This window comes from Eriocheir sinensis, chromosome 7, assembly GCF_024679095.1.
Source record: "Eriocheir sinensis breed Jianghai 21 chromosome 7, ASM2467909v1, whole genome shotgun sequence".
Lineage (NCBI taxonomy): Eukaryota > Metazoa > Arthropoda > Malacostraca > Decapoda > Varunidae > Eriocheir > Eriocheir sinensis.
The window spans coordinates 22,323,886-22,343,741 of record NC_066515.1 but is presented as its reverse complement, the minus strand read 5'-3'; the positions used below and the strand labels follow the sequence as shown (position 1 = coordinate 22,343,741).

Sequence of the window (19,856 nt, the reverse complement as noted above, 5' to 3'; positions counted from 1 at the left end):
TGCTGACCCTACTAAATCATTTTTGATTGAATATATTTCAGTGGACACAACTTGCAATTCTTACTACTGGATCTGAAGCTATTCTGAACCCTACTAAACACCATAAATTATAACAACAAACAGTATCATTTTTAGACAAACCCAAAAGTAGTGCAAAGCCCATTCTACATCCCCTGACTGGCCTCTCTCACCATCTTATTCATGATGCCAGTCCCCACAGTATCCACAGCAACATTTCGCACATAGGCCAGGTGCTTCTCCTGCACCAGCACAATGAGCATCATGCCCACCAGGCGTACCAGCCGAACCTTCTGGAACTTTGCCTTTGGGTGGACACTAGTCAGCACTGCATTTCTGAGGGAAGGAGTCAGAGGGGCAAAAAATGAAAAGTTACAGAACATTCTGACTAGTAATTAGTAATTAATTAATTAATAAGTAAGTAGTAAGACTTATGAAAGTGACCTACAAAATTTGGTCAGTGTTTTTGATAGTCTGTAATAGGAGAAAGCTGAAAGTAAATGTCAACAAAAGTAAAGTGATGGTTTGTGAGCGAAGTAGAAGTGAGGTTGTAGATTTTGTATGCCCATATAGAGTGGGAATTGAATGTGAAAAAGAATGCAAAATAATTCTGAATGGTGAAGAAATGGAGGAGGTCATTGAGTTTAAGTACCTTGGATCAGTTATGTGTAAGCATGGTGGTATGGAGGGAGAGATAAGAGAAAGGGCATTGCAAGGAAGAAGGGTGGTAGGGTCTTTGGGACGAATCATGAATGGCAGAAGTGTGACCATGGAAGTAAAGAGGGATTTGAGAAATACAATAATAGTACCAACCCTCACATATGCAAGTGAAACGTGGGCCTGGAATGAAAGTCAGAGGTCTAGAGTGCAGGCAGTGGAAATGAGTTATTTGAGGAGTGCTTGTGGTGTGAGTAGAATGGATGGAATGAGTAATGAAAGTGTGTACGAGCATTTTGGAATGTGTCACAGGGGTGAAGGGAAGAAGTGTGGAGTGGTGGAAGAAGTGAAGCGACAGACCTTAAAGTGGTTTGGCCACATGGAGCGAATGGAGGAGAGTAAGATCACCAGAAGGGTGTATGTGAGTGAGATAGAGAAAGGGAATGCTAGAGGACGACCTCCAGTGAAATGGAGGGATAGGGTGCAAGAGTACGTTGGGGAGAGGGGGAAAAGATCTTCGAGAAACTTTGAGCAGGCAAGGAGGGAGTGTCTGGAGAGAGAAAGTTGGAAGCTCTTCTGCAGTGGCCATCCCCTGGTGGGAGCTCCTAGGAGCAGGCGTCGATGAAATGATGATGATGATGAGTAAGACTAGTAAGTTTGCATTCCAATAAATTCAAAAAAATTATTCATTTATCATAGAATGAGTTGCTTGAGGTCGTCTGACTTTCCCTTTAAAACAATGAATTAGCTCACTGTGGAAAAGAAAAACAGAAAAACATGTACAAAATGATCCCAAGGCTCTCCACATGCCTAACTCACAGCCATTCCTTCTCCTTTGGTGTGTTATTGAAGAGGAAAGCCTCTGTATTGAGATCCAGCTCCTGAAAACCTATGCCATACACATCTGGGGGCTCAGCATCCACTGCAAGCCACTCAGACAATCCTACCGTTGGTGACCCCCCGTTCACATTCCAGGTCCCCACAAACACTCTGAAAAGCAAAGGACCCAATCTTAGTGTATCCTTATCATCATTACAAACATCATTAAGCAAGCAAAATATTCCTTCAGCTATAAATTTCTGCAGACATCCTAATTTGGAACACTGTGATTCTGATGCGTCTTCTCATCCCCACACCAGGATAAGAGATTGCTTCTGATATCTCACAAACTCAATGAACTGTTATATAATCACATGCCTAGGACACAAATGAGCTCCACGACATTTATAGCATATTCACCTCTCCAATTGGCTGTAATCTTATCCTTTCTGGAGTGATCACTGCTTGAATGGTTTTAAAAGTACAAGTTATAAAAGTTTCACAGAAATATAGAAAACAGTCGTCCCCTTTGAAATATATAACACTGAAATGCTTAGGAGTATTCCCCCCTCCATCCCTACTGAAAAGATTAACCAGACTCCACATGAGGTAAGGTAACATACGTGAACTCATGGATGTCAGTGTAAGCATCTTCTCTCAAGGTCATCTGGTACTTGATGTGGCTCTCTCTGGCAGCAATGGGTGTTGGGGACAGCCCGGCAGCAATGCTGTGGCGGTTGACTCTTAGCTCAGGACTCCTGTCTTCATCATTCTGGGTAGTGTTTATAGGGCATGTAGTGGTCATGTCACTCTGGCAGTGAATTAATTATTCATAAGAATTTCACTCCCATGTGAAATACTAGAAAGTTAATGTGCACCTTGGGGCATATTTTAATTACAAAATTTGTTTCACATTTAGAGGCCCTTGTTTTTAATATCTTATGGGTGTTTAATACAATTTCAGTACAATGATTCATTACAGCATATACAAATTTCAGCATGGTGAGTAAACACGCCCAGAGCATAATTTAAAAATGTCTCAAATGACATGTGGTGCTTAAATCCATAATGGTGGGACAAAAGAACACTACCAGAAAACAATATATTAATACTTCCAATCTAAAAGATACACTATCTCAAATACAGTCGGCGCGGAAAAAATGTCCGCACCTGCCAATAACATACTTTTTTTCCGACACAACATTACGCTCTTGTTTATTTAGGCACCAGCGGTCACAAAAACTTTATTGATATTGCCAATAATGACCACCTGGCATCTCCAATTTCAATTTTTTCATTTAAACAATTTAATGGCCCATGGTCCACCAGTAACTGGGCAGGGCTGGCTTTGCAGGCACACATCCCCCCGTGAGGCGCGAGTATTTTCTGCTTTCCGCTCCTGTTTCCTCAAACATTGCTCGCCTCTTCTCGTGATATCACTCACCCTTCACTGCATAATTGGGCCTGCTAAGCTGAAAATGGAGGAAAAAAGTGTCATACTGGCTTTACTTTATGAAGGCCACAGCAACAGGGAAGTAGCAAGAAGGATGGGAAGATCAGAGTAGTGTGTTCGTAATGTCATGAAAGCAGCCAGTGCCTTCGGAGGTGTTACTCCGCAGAGAAAGAAGGGGTCAGGGAGGAAACGCAAGACAGGCCAGAGAACTGACATGCTGCTCCGACGTGAAGTGCTGAAGGACCCTTTCATCACTGCCAAGGAATTGAAAGATACACATAGAGATGTGCTGGGAAATGTGGCAGTAACACCTCCAAAGGCACTGGCTGCTTTCATGACATTACGAACACACTTCTCTGATCTTCCCATCCTTCTTGCTACTTCTCTGTTGCTGAGGCATTCACAAAGTAAAGCCAATATGACACTTTTTTCCTCCATTTTCAGCTAGGCAGGCCCGACTATGTACCGAAGGGTGAGCGATATCACAAGAAGAGGCGAGCGATGTTTGAGGAAATGGGAGCGGAAGCAGGAAATACCTCGCCCGAACTCGGGGGGGATGTGTCTGCTCCCACACAGCCTGCCCAGCGGTTACTGGACCATTGGCCCTTGCTAATCTGTTACATTGAAAATTGAAAGCATGGAGATGCCAAGTGGTCATTATTGGCCATATCAATAGAGTTTTTGTGACCGCTGGTGCCTAAATAAACAAGGACATAATGTTGTGTTGGAAAAAAGTATGACATCGGGAGGTGCAGACATTTTTTCCACGCTGACTGTAACCGTTAGTAAAAAGGCATATTTTTACTTACAGCCATTCTAAGGCTTAAACTGTGAGTAAACTTTCACTATTAGTAAGAAAAGAGAAAGTCAGCTAATCTCAACACCAGGGTAGTGATGGAGTAAAAACTAAAGCTAAGCAAGTTAGTATGAGGGTACATCCAGTGAGCATGGGGGTAATATGAGGTGCAGGTAATTGTTACTAGTAAAAACATTATATTCACCATCCATTATAAGTAAGGAAAAATTATCAATAACGATTAGATTGTGTCAGTCAGCTAATCTATCAAATTCTCACCTGTAAAAAACAAATGCATACCCATTAGATGATTAGAGCAAATATGCATGAAGCATACACATTAACTGGAAAATAATCAAATATATACTATTATACAAAATGGGGGCCTGTGTTTCCTTTTGTTCCATGAGCTTCTTGATCAAAAATGTATGATAAACTCTCACTTTATCACTACACCACATCTCACACACACACACACACACACACACACACACACACACACACACACACACACACACACACACACACACAAACACACACACGGAGGAGCTCCACAGTGCAGTGGTTAGCACACTTGCCTCACAATCAAGAGGTCCTGGGTTAAATTCCCAGACAAAGTGGAGACAGATGGGAAGTCTCCTTTAACGTGTGTCTCCTGTCCACCCAGCAGTGGATGGGCACCGAGTGATAATCAGTGGGTGTGTCCCGGCAATCCCAAGTCTAGCATGTGGTCAGACATGATGAATTACATGCATGCACGCACGTACACATGCGTGCACACACACACTCACTCAACTCACTCACACACACACACACACACACACACAGCACAAGCATAGCTCCGTTCCTGTAAATCACAACTAGGTAAATACATGCATGCACACTCACTCACTCACTCACTCACTCACACACACACACACACACAAACACTAGCTAGCTATAACCTATCCAGTCAGTTATTAATACTAAAAATTTCACCCCAGTAAATCATTAGAATCAAATCAACATGCAAGCCAACGTACATGCAAACTACTGCTTTCTGCATTACTGACAGCAGGGTGAAGGTAGGGTGGGGGTGAGGTCTGGGCTACATCCACACTAACATCACCCAGACTGGCAGCATCCGGGGCCAGGCTGTCCAAGTCGCCCGCCGCCACAGTGGAGGCTGTGCTGACAGTGTCCTTCTCCTGCGGGCCATTGCTAGAGCTCTGCTGGTATGGCTGCAGCCATGTGAACTCGGGTGGAGGCCCCCTCCTCTTGCCTATCACTGCAAGAATGAGGTGAAGCTTTATCATAAGGAAATAACAAAAAATCAAGTGAAAAAAATTCCAAAATTTGGAATTGTAAGAAAATTTGAAATTCCTGTAATTGATACATATGATTTTATCAATCAGGCTTGCCAAAATGCTAATTATGTAATAGCCATCAGGAGTAACATGAGTTAAAACAGCACCTTTCTTTGAGACTTCAAAACCAAGGCTTCTACAGGTATCATGAAAAAGGATGCTCAATTAAGCCAAAAAAAAAAAAAAAAAAAAAAAAAATAGGGAAACCCTTAGTAATACAAAGCAAAAGTAAGAAGAAAACGAGCTTATCCTACCTTCAGCTGCTCTTAAGATTTCCGAGACAAAGGTGTTTGTTCTCTGGCCGAATGGCATTTCAAATAAAATTCGAAGCTTGCCGGATGTGACGTTCACCAGGACGTCTGTGTCAACATCAGTGCTTGATGTGTCTGGAAACAATCTTTAGTAAACGTTTTGGTGACAAAAAGACATGCATTTTTATATCTTACTGTAGGCATTCATAGACATGACACACACCCCTATCAACTCCCCTCAACTGCATGCAAAAATACAGGCAATGTTCACAGATCATACAATATTTAGACTTAATTTTATTTTAAGAAAATTAGTAGTAGTGACAGGCAATAGTGTCAAGGAATGCATCAGTGACTGTCATAACATTTTACCTCACTTTAGTATAAAAACACACACTGCACATCCACACAGCATAAAGCTTACTGTTCTGCTAGACAGCAACACCCAGCTATCAGTCAAAACAGGAAGCCTTACAAATCTCTCCTCATCCTCTCAGACTCCGCCCCCACCTGTTCTGTGACCTAAAGATAATTCATATCCTAGTGACCTGCTTAGAGAATACGTATCTGCATCTTCATACCATACTTATAAGATGCAGAATGTTTTAAATTCAAAATACTATCATAAAAATGTCACACACTGAAACAAATTTCCTGTAAAATGGTAATTATTTGATAAAGAATAACAGATACCACAGTGGCACACACTCAATCTACTACTCACCAATTTCACATTTGAGATTGGTGTCAATGGGTATGATCTGTTCAATACTAAGATCAATTGCACTGTGGACAGGGACTCGGGCAGTTTGGAAAATAAGAAGGGCTTGTTCACCACCCTGCTTAGACTCATGGGAAGCCACCTCAACCAGTGCAATGACACGCGTTGTCTTAACAAATTCCTGTACAAGTCCCGCTTCAATGACCTGAGATTTGGGGTTAAGGACTCTCTGGTTTGTCATGTAATGTGTCTGGCTCTTTTTCATCCTCATTACAAAATAACAAACTTACTTTATCATTCTTGATGCTCATAATAGGTACCTAGAGATGGCATTAATTTATTTTTTATGGTTATGGGCTATTGAGATATGTAGGGCAAACATATTTTATATGAAAAGTTTCATAAGTGTAGATAGAGTAAATAAAATGTGCATATATAGTGATGACATGCCTCTGTGAGTGAAATGTTGCTAAACAAACTAAGATTCATTATGACAGGAGAAAAAGCTAAGTCTCAAAAAGACTGTCATGACATTTTAAGTGGATTTATTCATTCATTCATTTTTATCATATTCTGATGTAGCTGCTTATTTTATATTTAGTTGCAAAAGCACAATAGTAAGCTACAGTAAAAAAAATATAAAAATATATAAATAAAGCCATAATTATAGCATTTAGCATTTTTGCTAAAAATACATATGCTCTTAGCAATCAGTAACCTATTATAGAACCTTAACTGATATTCTCAATGTACTAAAAGATATCAAAGAAACACAAAAAATAAATAAAGAAGCAATGGCAGCAGGCCACTTTTACCCACTCTCCTCTGCAACACAATAGAGAGAACACATGAGGCCCCAGCAGGCAGCAGTGGAACACAATGACAACAATGAGGTGCAGTGCATAATAAGGATACAGCAGTGAGTTTGTGGCCCGGGAGGAGCTTTTCCTGCACGTGTGGGGAAAGCTCCATGGTGGTGCTGCTGTGGCACTACACTGACCACTGCTCTACATCTGGCAGGGGAGGAGAGAAAGCAGCTCAGTCAGTCAGTCATTTTACTGAAAGCAATGATGTTGAATAATTATCATCCCACTTTTGTAGCCAATGATGAGAAAGAAGCTATAGATTTAGAAACTTAACTCAGCCCTTCAATGAGAATGTTTTGACTCAGGGTTTATTTACATGTTTCCTGCTGGCAGCAAATTTCTTTTGTCAATAAGTTATAATAATAAAATTTCCTCCTTATCACACCTTTTGTTGGAAATTTTATATATATATATATATATATATATATATATATATATATATATATATATATATATATATATATATATATATATATATATATATATATATATATATATATATATATATGTATATGTATATATATACACACACAGAGTTGGTGATAATTTTTCTAGATATAACAGGCCATTAAGCTTCTTCAGTTCAATATATCAACAGTAGATAATCATACATTAAAATAGGCAGCAAAATATGGAATGCAGATGCTTCCTCAATAGCCAGATTTTCTTCTAAAATTACTACTATACACACACACACAAAAAAAAAAAAAAAAAAAAAAAAATGATGTACAAAAAGTATCAAAAAAGTCTACTAAACAATAAAACAGTACCGTAATGAGCTACAAGATAAACTATCGAGAGAATGCCAGAAGCATGCAATAAAAGAACAAAACATATAAGCATGAAAATATCATAAGGCAAAATTTAATACTGTTCCAAATAAAAGTCAAGAAATAGCTTACGGCAATAAACAAATATAAAGAGAATTAAACAAAAAGTAAATTGAACATTAGTCTTGAAGCTTTACATTATACAATACTCCTTGGGTCAAAACATAGGAAGCTCCAGTCCCTAGGTCATATCTATCTATCTATCTATATCTACGATGCCCTGTTCCCTCACAGGAACTTTTCTCAAAGGTTATGGCAGAAGCGTCTCCATCTTTCCTTGTTCTGGGACTCCCCCTCAGCATGCTGAATCCCTTACCAATCGTCTCTCCCCAATACTCATCTATTATATCAAATCTCACTGATGGTCTCCCTGACACCAAAGTTAATAATATATCTCTCTGTGGCACAGAAAACACTTTCCCAACACAACTCTAGGGATAGCTTTACACCAATAGCTGGTGTGTAAGCCAGTGTGTGCCTCTTTGTTGTCAATTGCATTTTCTTACTTGAATGTATTCATTGAAGGAAAAGTGAGGCTGCACTACCAGACCAACCGCCAACACCAGGACACCCCAGCTCCAACTCCAACAAACTTACTGACTGGGGCAGGGAAGAAAAGGAGCTGCCTGGTTACAGTGGAACCCCAGCCCAGCTGCATCACTAACTGATGGAATTCAACTAAGTGTAAGTGTTTTGCAACCAGCAGTCTACTTGGTGGATAAGGTGTCACAATTAACTGTTGTACTGTATAGCTACTTACCAGCAAAACTACACAAAAAAATGAAAACTATTCTGTTCAAATAGTTAAGATCCCATAACCCCCTCTAAACCTCAAGGACAGTAACCTATCACCACTAAATAAAAACAGCAAGACCACAAACTTTGGAATACTTGTGTCCCTTGTGTCAGTGTGTGGCGGCGGGCAGCAACACCCCAGCCCACGCCCACCCTGCCCGCCAGTCTCCCCAGTCGTGCACGTAATTAGCGGCTGTAAACTTGGTAATTGCGTGACCAGTATTAATTAAGAGGGGCCGTGACCGCCTCGTCCCTGTGCCTGGACCACGCCTGCCTGCCTGCCTGACGGCCGCCCCCCGAGGGCACCCCGTGCAGGACGCGGCCCCCGGGAAGCACAGGCCGGCCCCGCGCTGAGGGATAACTCGGCACCTTCCTTACCAAACCCTGATAGCCGTTGACAGCCAGCCGCGGCCCTGCCTCCCCCTGCTCGGTGTGCTCGTGAGTCGTGACGGCGCCGCTGCCACGACCAAGGTCCAACACTCCAGCGAACTGACCACCGTGGACTCGTGTTGCTCCCTGCCGGGTGTGTGTCCGGGGGCCGCCGCAGTGTGCTGGATATCCTGCGTAATATCAGGCGGCTGGTCTGACCTAAAGACTTTCACACAGAAGTGTAATGAACATTCCTCGTCCCTGTAAACAAAACTTTGAGAAAACGACCATTTTTAACACCAACTGCTCTATTTATTGCTGCCATACACATCGACATTCTGTACAGATTAATGCATCTTTAGGGGCTTCATATAGAGCGTATAAAAATTGCAATCGCTTATAGGTAATATTCCGTTCATATCACCCACTTTACAACAGAACAGCATATTAGAATGCTGCATAGCAATAAATAACTCTGTATCCACCACTAGTTCATCATAATGCATTATGATGTACTGTGTAGTACACGAGTTTTGGAACAACATATACACTCAGGGTTTGTTTTATTGAAATGATGAATATGAAGACAATAAAGAATGATTAAAGATAATGACTATGATGGCGTGCTAGCCAGCCATGTCAACACCATTACTGTTGGTATTGTTGGTTAAGAAAAAACACTTTGACGCAGCCATCAGTAATGGAGGCGTAGGGCAGGTCCTCGCTCGGGGGATAGAGGGGATGAGAAACACTGGTATCCCCGGCTTGGTGGACGACAGTGGCAGGCTTATAGGGATCCTGATAGGAGTGGTGAGGGGACCGATTGGCGTCATGGTGCACAATGATGGGCGGAGAAGACTTGAGGTGGCCATTAGTCCGGCGCAAGCTGTTGTGGGGCGCCTGAGCAAGCTGCATTTCATTGTAGTTGTAGTGTGCTGTCTTGTAGCCGCCTTGGAGGTTGTGATTGGGGTCATCGACATGCTGGTCTCCATCAGGAACCTCAAAATTGCTGTCTGCTTGCTCTGCCTTGAGTTGGCTCTTGGCTGTGATTTCTTCTAGTGATGCACCTTGTGTTTCCCGCAATGCTAGGCCACCAAGTAAAGCGAGGAGGAAGTTGAAGAAACTGTATAGCCAGAAGACCCCATGCTGACCCAGGCCGGCTACGACGTGAAGATAGGTCTGGATGGCGAGGAAGGAACCCACGTATTTGAGGCAGAAGAGAAAACTCACTGCTATCGAACGCACCGATGTCGGCATGATCTCTTCTTGGAGTAAGTCAAGGATGGATATTCCAGAGTTTGAAAAGAAGGAAAACGTAGCGAGGGAGGCGAGTGGGAGCCAGGACTGGAGAGGAATATCACGAGTGTGGGCCTGGTCGTAGAGGGAAGAGCCGAGCAGAGCCATGGTGCCGGCACACAGCAGAAAGGCGCCAACCAGAAGAAACTTGCGACTCAAATGTTCGACGATGATAAGATGAAACACGGCGCCCATGACACGTATAGCACTCACGACGACAGCACTCAGGCTGGGACTTAGCTCCCCCTTGAAGTAGCCGAAGATCTGCAGCGTGTACAGACTCGTGACGAAGCTCCCTGAAAACTGTGATGCCATGAAGAGGAACGTGAACAGAAGCATGTAGCACAACACGTCAGGCTTCTCCATCTGGCGGAGTTGATCGCGTGGATTCACTTTCCTCTTGTCCAGCTGCTCCACGACGCCCGCCAGCTCCTGTCGCGAGTCATAGCGAGGCCCCCTGAAGAAGGTCATGGCCTTGATGGCCTCCGGGTAGCGGTCCCTGGAGGCAAGCCACCGCGGGGAATCTGGGAGGAAGATGAGCCCGAAGAAGGGAAGGATAGTGGCGAGGCAGCCGCACACCAGCACCGCCACCCTCCATGACACGTCCCAGTGGCCCGCCGCATACATGACGAAGTAACCCAGCTGACCCGCGACGTTGACGACAGCGAACAGGACTCCACGGAGGTTAGTGTGGGCGATTTCCACCAGGTAGTTGGTGGAGGGCCCCACAACGAAGCCTAAGGTGAGGCCCTGCACCGCCCTGGCCACGACGAGAACCCACACGCTGTGGGAAGTGGCTAGCACCACCCAGGCAGCCAAAGCAAGAGGCAGGGTCAGCAGAAGCGTCACACGCTGCCCCACCCATACCTGAGGGGGTCCCGCCCCCACGCAGCCCACGGCGGCCCCCAAAACAACCAAATTTTCTGGAAGAAAGCATAGGGTGTTAGGGTATTAAGAGATCACAAGATTATTTGCGTTGTTGTCTTCGAAGAATCATATTCTCTATATGTGAGTGCCTATAAGGTTCTTACCGAAGAGGGCAGCGTAGAAGTTGTCCTTGAAGAGCAAGTCGCCCGGCGCTGGCTGGGTTCTGTTGGGCAGCATCACTCCCGACACCCCGAAGGCACAGCCGACGCCCAGGTGTGTGGCGGCCACCGTCGCGCCCGCCACCACCTGCCGACATTGCATTACACAGGTATGAGACACGCTGCAGTGTTACTTAAATTGCGACTTAATGCCACTCTTAAGACAAATAACCTACCGGAAGTTTCTTCTCAGCTCTACAAAGAAAAAACTCCCCTAAAGGAAACAATCTGTCTGCAATTACAGGAAACAATTAAGTAAATAACCCTAATGATAATAATCATCACCCCAAGGAATTACTGTAATGTACAAAATCAAATATCGCAGCCACACAAACACATCACGGAGCCCCACCATGCACACACCATATAACACATCGCACCCCAAAACCACTTCACCCCACCACACACCACGGAAACGCACCTCTCACCACAGGACAACACCACAAATCACATTCCACAGCACATACCACAGAGCCTCACCGTACACCACAGCACAACACCACACACCAATACAACGCACAGACACCAAACCCACCTGAAGGACCTTCCGTGGCTTCGCTTCCTGCTCGAACAGTTCGCTGAATCTCTTCCTTGCCTCCGGCGACACCGGTTCCTGATGAAGCCCTTCTCCCTCAACACCATCCGTGTTTCCCTCGCCCTCCATATCCACGGGGTAATCCTGGGGGTCCGGGGGAGGTGTGTCGAAGCTCCCGTCGTCGTCATCAAGGCCTTGGTCTTCATCCTCAAGTGGTGGCGGGGGGGGGAAGTCATCGGGGTCATGTTCCGGCTCGTCGAACACCACGCTTTGCCCCTCCTCGTCCGCCTTCGTCCACTCTGGCTTGAGGAACCACTTCTTCATCGTGGGGGGCGACCTTACGACATCTTCAAGTCAAGAACACTACGATTCCTATGAAGCCCCTCTTTGGCCATGTAATGACTCCTTTGCTATTACATGTACTCACACAAAGATGCTGGACGAGATCTTGAAGTCACTGAGCACAAAGAGAGTCAATGGGTTGGTCGTTAGACGGTTTCTTCTCCGTCAGTAGTTCCTTGCAAGAATCATCGAGATACTGAACGAGCTCAAAGTCCTAATATAAAAACCGATGGTCTTCTAGTCGCTTTCGTTTGCATTTAGTGGGTTCTCAAGGCCCACTGGACGAATCACATCCCTCGAAGGAAAAGTCTACGGATTCTTTTCCTCTTCTCCAGACTAATTTTTGTAAGTATGAACAAGACGAATCTGTTGTCACAAACGCCAAAGGCCTCAGAGTGGCTTTCCTCTTCGTCAGGCAGGTTCTCGCAAGCCTCAACGAAGCGAATCAAATGTCACAACCCCGAAAAAGAAAGTTCCCGGAAAGCTTTCACCTCCGTCAGGCGGGTCCTCGTAAGCATCACAGACGCTTGGGGCGGCGAGGTCCTCCCCACTTCGAGGCGCGGTGGAGAATGTGTCAGGCGGAATCTGCCACCTTGGGCCGATGCTGCAATTAGACAGTAAATTGGTCCTCATCTTCGCTATCCTTCCTGTGCGACACAATGAGTGCGGGATTCAAGGTCCGCCATCATTACCATTGTGGCCTCGCGTTGTTTCGCCATTTTTTGTTACACGACGATCTGAAGGTGATGCAAACACTTAAAAGAGTTTTCGTGTTCATTTTGTAGTATACTAATGGACTTACTGATGAACATACAAATATTAGTGTCCCTGAGGTGACGAGAGAGAGAGAGAGAGAGAGAGAGAGAGAGAGAGAGAGAGAGATTAGGACAAAACAATACATCTTCCTCCTCACCCTCCCTCCTTCATCACTTCCTTTCACTGATATACTACGTGTCTACCTCCTCCTCCTCCTCCTCCTCATCCTCTTCCTCACACTCTGTACTGCCTGGTGGTTGGGATGGCATGCTCCTCCCTTCCCCTTTGTTGTTTTACTTGCAACAATAAACTATCAATCAATCAATCAATAAATCTCTTCCTCACACGGAGACAAACAAACACTTTCATTTCTCTCTTCACAAGTATATAAAGAAGGTAGTAATTTTCCTGCTGTGTTTCAAGAGGGAGGGAAAGAATGACGTCTGAGAAAATAAAAGACATGAAAGAGGTGCGGCAATTAAGTGAAAGAGAAGAGATAATGATGATGACGCTGCCTCTCTCTCTCTCTCTCTCTCTCTCTCTCTCTCTCTCTCTCTCTCTCTCTCTCTCTCTCTCTCTCTGTGTTGGGAGTTCCTTTACCATAAACTTAATGATGAAGAAAAGCCTCGACTATAAAGGAAGTGTGTGTGTGTGTGTGTGTGTGTGTGTGTGTGTTATTGGCGTACACCTTCATTCGTCAGGTGGGTTCAAGAGCGTGAAATATATCATTAAAAAAATGTAATTATCCTCACACGTCTCTTTCCTCCCTCCTCCCTTCCTACTGCCGCCTTCCCTTCTACTATACCTCATGCTGTCAAGGGGGGGAGGGGGGAAAGGGGAGGTGGGTCTGCTGCTACACATCAATATAACTTCATTACAGTCATATGTTTCTTATAGTGTGATGGATCTATGAGTTCTCTATTGCTTGGTGGGAGGATAATATTGTAAGACTGATGAGAAGAGTACGGGGAGATACTGTAAATGTGTTCACTATTTACATATGAACAAACTAATAAATGTAGAGTGATAAAATGAATATTAGATGTTGAAATATAATGAGGTAGAAAAAACAATGTCTGAACACTAAAAACCAAGAACGATATGTAAAAATAAGTGAGAAAGTTAAAAATAAATAGCACAAAATTCTATGTTCGGTTTCAACAACGGTTTCGGTTTTAACAAGCGGCAAAGAAGAACCAATGAGACTGTAACGAAACTATATAGTCTCCTTCTGAATAACAGTAGGAACAGTCAATCATGAGTAGCTATCACAAAAAAAAAAAGTAAAACGGTGTGAAAACTAAGTAAGGGTATTGTGAAACCCTTCCTGTAGCCTACAACATCTAGCATTTCCATATCTAATTAATCACCGTTACGCTAGCCACAGTGATGCAATATCCTTCCTCTTGCTACATCAACCTCCTCCCCTTATCCCATCCGGCAAACAAAAGACGGAAAATAGATATAAACAAATCCGGGAGAGAGTCTGACATCTCCTATAGGCAAAGGACCAAGAAATAACAGGAAAGAGAACAAATGGATATAGATGACAAGCAAATAATGTAGTGGTTAGCCTGCTTCGCTATTCAGGAACGTTCTATAGCGATCTAGGCTTGTATGCACAGTTGTTTATTTTTCCTTGCGAAAGTGGATGACTGGGCGCTTATATAGTGGTGAAACCTGAGGAAGGGAAGATGTGGCAACGCCGATATCGCACTCAACACCTATCTCTGCTGGGTGAGGTTATTTGCACTTCGTTCATTAGCTACGTAAATAGCCTAATGATCAACGCAGCGATGAATAAACGTCACAGGTAGCCTACTAGGGCCTACATCCTCCCCGACGCTTGCAATTCAATACTAATTACATTCATACCCTTGGAAGCACACAATAACAATGATTAGTATTTTAGGTGATTTTCCAGCAATATGAAACTAATAAGACATTGAAATATGGCCCTGCAGCATATATATGGACACGCACACATAAAAAAAAATAAAACTAATCACACACACACACACACACACACACACACACACACACACAGGAAGAGATATATTAATTCCCACCACAGCTATACCACACCCGACTTGAGACGCGGTGGTGGGGTAGAGGAAGCAAAGCATTACGTGTAACGGAGATGATCTTGCGGAGTAGCGGGAATCCCTACTAACACAAGGCTGGAGATGCAACAACGCGCGCCGGCAGGAGAGAGTTAGCATGCAATAATAATAAGGAAACAAAACAACGAATATGGAAAGAAAATGCCAGTACACGTGTAACTCCTATAGCATGAATATTTTTTGCGTTTAAATTACTCGCTTCATAAGATATATTTTCTTTGTATATTAAAGAAAGAAAAACATGCATCTAAAGTATATTTTAAGCTTAATTAGTCTTGGCAATATAGTTAAAACGTCACGGAGGATATCATTGAAGGGACTATTCCATTACTCCTATTAGTGATCTGAAATCTAATGCCTCTGGACGCCCGTGATCTTAAATATGTTTTGAAAATATATGAAGTAGCGTACAAGTTGGTTAATCATGAATAAAGAATCCCGAATACGCCTATTACTATCAGAGGCACCGTTTCGTTACCCGAGCAGCCAAATTAAATCTTAGATACTATGTTTTGAGGATATATGAAGTAGTGTACAAGTTAGTTAATCATGAATAAAGAATCCCGAATAGGCCTATTACTATCAGAGGCACCGTTCCGTTACCCGAGCAGCCAAATTAAGTCCCACCGCGCCGTGCAGACCCTCGTGCCGTGACAGAAACAGCATAATCGAACGAGCCCAAGGTTGTGTTGAGGTCACGAGTATAAATTACGAAGGTTAACCTCGCCTCCCTTCCTCCCTCTGTCGCGCCTTCCTGCACTCTTCCTCTTCCACTCCTTTCCACATTACTTTCCTCATTTTTTGCCCTCACCTCTCCCCAATTTCCATATTTTTGTTGTGTTATTCATCTACAAGTCTTCTTTCCTATTCCTTTCATACAACTACTATATCTTACTTCCCTTCCTAAAACCCTTAACCTCACTCTATCCATTCCCTTAAATTCCTACCTTCTCACTGTCCTATTTCTCATTCCTATACAATTTTCGTCCTTGCCTGCTCCCCTTCCTCCCCTTTCCAATTATCTTTCCCTTCCACACGCCATCTTGCCCCCTCCATCACCTAGCTCCCGCTCACTTCGTTCCCCGGCATCCCTCTCCCTGTCTATTTTCTTGGCATCAATCACTTTCCCTCCCTCTCTCTATAGCCCACTCTCTTCTACTCCCACCTCGTTCTCAGTCACATTGTCACTTTACTCCCTACAACTCCCGCCACTCCCCTCCTCCTCCCTCAGACCCCCCTTCCTCCCTCTTTTCGTACCATGTTTGCCTTCCAGTTAGCATCGACATTACCGCCCGTCAACATGTGCCCACGGGGATCGAAGCAGCGCCTAGGTTTATGTTTCTCGTTCTTTCTTTGCTTTCTTCAGTTCCAGCGTCTCCCTGCCGCCATCATGTTTGAGAAGGTATATGTGAGACTTGAAGCTGAGACACTAGTTCATCCTTGCAGATTTGTGATTACCTTTCTTCACCTTTTTCTGAGGAGCTAATAGATAATTACACAGTTGTCCGTATTCTGAAGAGCCTGAATGAGCCAACAAAGGCGAGCAGGATCAGCACAAGGAAGGATTTTATTTGCATTCGATCTCTATTTTTTTTTTTCGTGCTTATAAATAATTTATCTTCGTAAGTCTGATGACCCAGTGATGGAGACAGCAGTGATGGTGCAATGTTGTTGTTTTTTTCTCAGTCTTTCTGATCTCCATTTTTCCCACATTCGCTTCAGATGGAGGTGCCTAGCAAAGTGGTCACGAACTGCCACTTGACCAACGTGCCCCAGCCCTTCGGCTCGACCCCGTCCTCCTTCATCTGTGCCCATCATTGCCTCTCGAACACTGCCTGCACGGCCTTCTGCATCTTAGGTAAGGGCAGCCGTGCGGTAACCTTTTCGTACAAGTATTATGATTTTGAGAGCTCAGTTAATTCCTTGTATATCTTGTCTCTTGCCAAAAATTCATCTGAACATATCAATTTTTAAGATTTTATACACCATTTGATTGTTCTTTTCAAGTGCTGCCTACATTTTTTTTTTCTCCACACGCTCTCAAATTTAAAACGTCATGCAAAACGAGACATGTCGATCTGTGGTTCCAGACAGCAGTTGTGTTTTGGTGAACGCTTTGGCCGTGCCCAGCGGGTCCAGGACACTCCAGCAGGCATCCAACGGCTCCTGCTTCGCGCCCTTCCTCCCATCACGGCCCACTGGCGAAGACCTGGCGAGGGGCAAGTCAGTGAGGGTCAACGGCAAATGGGACGCAAAGTACGCCGATGGCTCCACCGTGGTGAGTTGAGGCAGAGATGTTGACCAGGAAGCATGATACTATTCCCAATCTCTCTACGGGTATGTGGTCCCTGAGTGAAGACGCTCGGGTGTAGCTTCGAAACTACGCGGGGTGCTCTGGAAAATACTGTCATTGTCCCATTACCGAGACTGTAACATTAGTATTGTCCCTTTTCTTTTCTAGGGCAGGTCACCAGGTCACCAATCGGCCTCTTGAGCATGATGAACAAAATAATAAACTATATGTATGGTCTACCCCAAACCAAACTAACCCGTGAATTAGTTGTGTTCGAGAACGCTGAATGCTTCGTAACATATAAAGCCTACATATTCCGAAAACAGCATACCTACATGAAATTCATAAACATTAAAAAATCAAAGCTAAAGTACGTAAGCACAAACTGTAAGGGATCGAGCCGGAGATTCATCATCCTCTGCTGTTTCATCACGCACGCACGCAGGAACGCTTCGATTCCTTTGAGACGCCGCCATTCTACAGTGATGGCTGACGCCCCTCCCTCACCCCGGCCACAATCAATAACCCGCCGTTATGAATTATTCAATCAAGAACATACTTCTCCATGATTAGGGGTTCTGATTAGATGCTTTGTTTTCTTAATAGCATGTGATCTGAAGTGTCTGACAGGCTCTAACGCTCCTCAGCAGGCATCCCGAACCTCACGAGTCCCACACACGCGGGCAGCCTACACAGGAGGGTTTCCAAGCGGTACACATCGATGTATGGCTGCACTAAACTCTGATAACCCTACGACGGCAGTGGTTTCCAGTAATTATGTCCGAAAATTTCCTGATTCATGATCGAAGCAGCATTCAATCAAAGTGTAAATGCTACAAGTTCATCATCTGATGTGGAAATCTTAATTCTGAGTCTCCTTCCCTCCCTTCGCGACAAAGAATGAACCCCGCACTTGAAATAGCCAGTGTCACAATGATGAAGGCGGACACATCAAGATGTCGTTGAGAATAAATCAGAGTATATCATTAAATCTACCGGAAGTGATCAAATGGTAACAACTCTCTCTCTCTCTCTCTCTCTCTCTCTCTCTCTCTCTCTCTCTCTCTCTCTCTCTCTCTCTCTCTCACACACACACACACTCACACACACACACACACTCACACACACGCAGGAAGAAGTAAAAAGAGGGTTCCGTGACCGAATACTTTACTTATAATTTACAGTTTCTTACGGGACGGGAAAATCACAGATCAGTTATAAATTAGGAATGATATTATCATTTGAGGGACCTTTTTGGTATATGTAAATCTTAGACATCGTTTATATTCCCTTCAATAAACGCGTGAGCACACAAACACATCGTACATAAGTAGAGCATAGTTTAATTTATGTTGATAGCCATCGTGACCAACACACCCGAGGGCCATCACCTCACTTTGGCTATTCTCTCACACACTGAACCTAGTACTGTGTAGCCTCTGTGCTTCTTTCTTCATTTCACTATATTGACCACTACATGGGGCTGTCAGTATGATGCCAACTAGGAAAATTACTCGGAGCTAATGACAAGTGTAAAGTTACAATGCATAATATCCCTGTGGTAAATAAGATTATCATAGTTTGACATCTCTTACCCCCCTGAGTCACTGTTTCACAATCATAAACGTTCCCACTCTTCACTTTCTCGCAGTACATCTTTATATCAGGCAGGCATTTACTGTTCGGCGGACTGGAAAGCATTTATATTTCTCTTTCACCCTTGGCATGGCGTTCTTTTACGGCGTGAGGCCTCAATGCAATCATTCAATCCGGTGGAAAGTCATTTATTTTAACTTTCTCAAGCATGTTATAATGGAATTCTCTCCTCAGCATTTTCAGTTTCTAATTAGCTCTAATGAAAGGCGACTGATTACGTATATTTCCTTTTTACCTTCCTTTTACATTCAAAAGTAACTTTTTTTTTGTTTACTTCAACTGATACTGAATTACACTTGTCTTTCTGTTTCATTTCTTCATCGTTTTCTTCCTCTCAACCATGGTGGACAGGTGAGTGGGTCCAGGTGCGAGGTCACCAAATACGACTGTTTCTGCTCAGCGCTTAGCCTCACATCCTACCTCATTGTGGATTTAGGCAACACGATGCCAGTCACAACCATCGTCGTCAAGGTCTCTGAACACTTTCCCAGCTACTTCGAGGGGGTAAAGATCAGGGTACGTGACTTTTCATTATCTTAATAAATTTGTCAACTTACTTTATTTCTATATAGACTCATAGAGTAATGATTCCACTTGGATGTATCTCCTAATTCTTTCTACTACTTTCAACCACAATCCCACATTTATGTCACTTTCCCTCCCACAGGTTGGTGACATGGGCAGCAAGGAAGACACACTCATGATGACCTACGAAGGGTCTCCTCAGGCCGGAGAGGAGCTGCTCCTCGGGGGAACCACCACACTGAGAGGGCGCTATGTGTCGCTCTACAGGAGTGACTACAGTATGTGTCTCTGCCTCCTTCAGGTCTACAAAGCATAGCACTCCTG

The 19,856-nt window shown here is 43.9% G+C and overlaps 3 protein-coding genes across 15 annotated transcripts in view; 1 reads left to right on the top strand and 2 right to left on the bottom strand.

The window, feature by feature from the left end:
* LOC126994737 (inositol polyphosphate 5-phosphatase OCRL-like) overlaps positions 1-9,174 on the bottom strand; it is a 19,025-nt gene extending 9,851 nt beyond the window's left edge. The window contains exons 1-8 of one of the 10 annotated variants that reach the window (XR_007749611.1): positions 8,931-9,174; positions 6,977-7,074; positions 6,065-6,266; positions 5,344-5,475; positions 4,766-5,010; positions 2,118-2,266; positions 1,495-1,665; positions 192-354 (exon numbers count right to left, since the gene is read on the bottom strand). Coding sequence is in view for 9 of the 10 variants with exons in the window: in XM_050854028.1 (XP_050709985.1) it covers positions 192-354; positions 1,495-1,665; positions 2,118-2,266; positions 4,766-5,010; positions 5,344-5,475; positions 6,065-6,266; positions 6,977-7,033 (1,119 nt within the window). In the remaining variant the exon portion in view is untranslated. The other 9 variants (XM_050854044.1, XM_050854047.1, XM_050854028.1 and 6 more) reach the window with 9 other exon arrangements.
* Positions 8,307-19,856, top strand: LOC126994797 (uncharacterized). 4 transcript variants are annotated; one of them, XM_050854091.1, is made up of 5 exons: positions 8,307-8,441; positions 16,781-16,916; positions 17,149-17,336; positions 19,359-19,523; positions 19,675-19,856. In XM_050854091.1, exons 2-5 carry the CDS (start codon positions 16,781-16,783, stop codon positions 19,846-19,848), a joined length of 663 nt encoding a protein of 220 aa, XP_050710048.1. In that variant the 5' UTR covers positions 8,307-8,441; the 3' UTR covers positions 19,849-19,856. The 4 variants fall into 4 exon arrangements, with proteins under 4 accessions (XP_050710048.1, XP_050710042.1, XP_050710053.1 ...); XM_050854085.1 differs by lacking the exon at positions 8,307-8,441 and adding an exon at positions 14,588-14,672; XM_050854080.1 differs by lacking the exon at positions 8,307-8,441 and adding an exon at positions 15,819-16,460.
* LOC126994794 (facilitated trehalose transporter Tret1-like) lies at positions 9,212-12,951 on the bottom strand. The gene is made up of 3 exons (XM_050854069.1): positions 11,838-12,951; positions 11,249-11,390; positions 9,212-11,140 (listed from the first exon to the last, which is right to left on the bottom strand). The coding sequence occupies exons 1-3, from the start codon at positions 12,159-12,161 to the stop codon at positions 9,570-9,572; spliced, it is 2,037 nt and encodes a 678-aa protein (XP_050710026.1). The 5' UTR covers positions 12,162-12,951; the 3' UTR covers positions 9,212-9,569.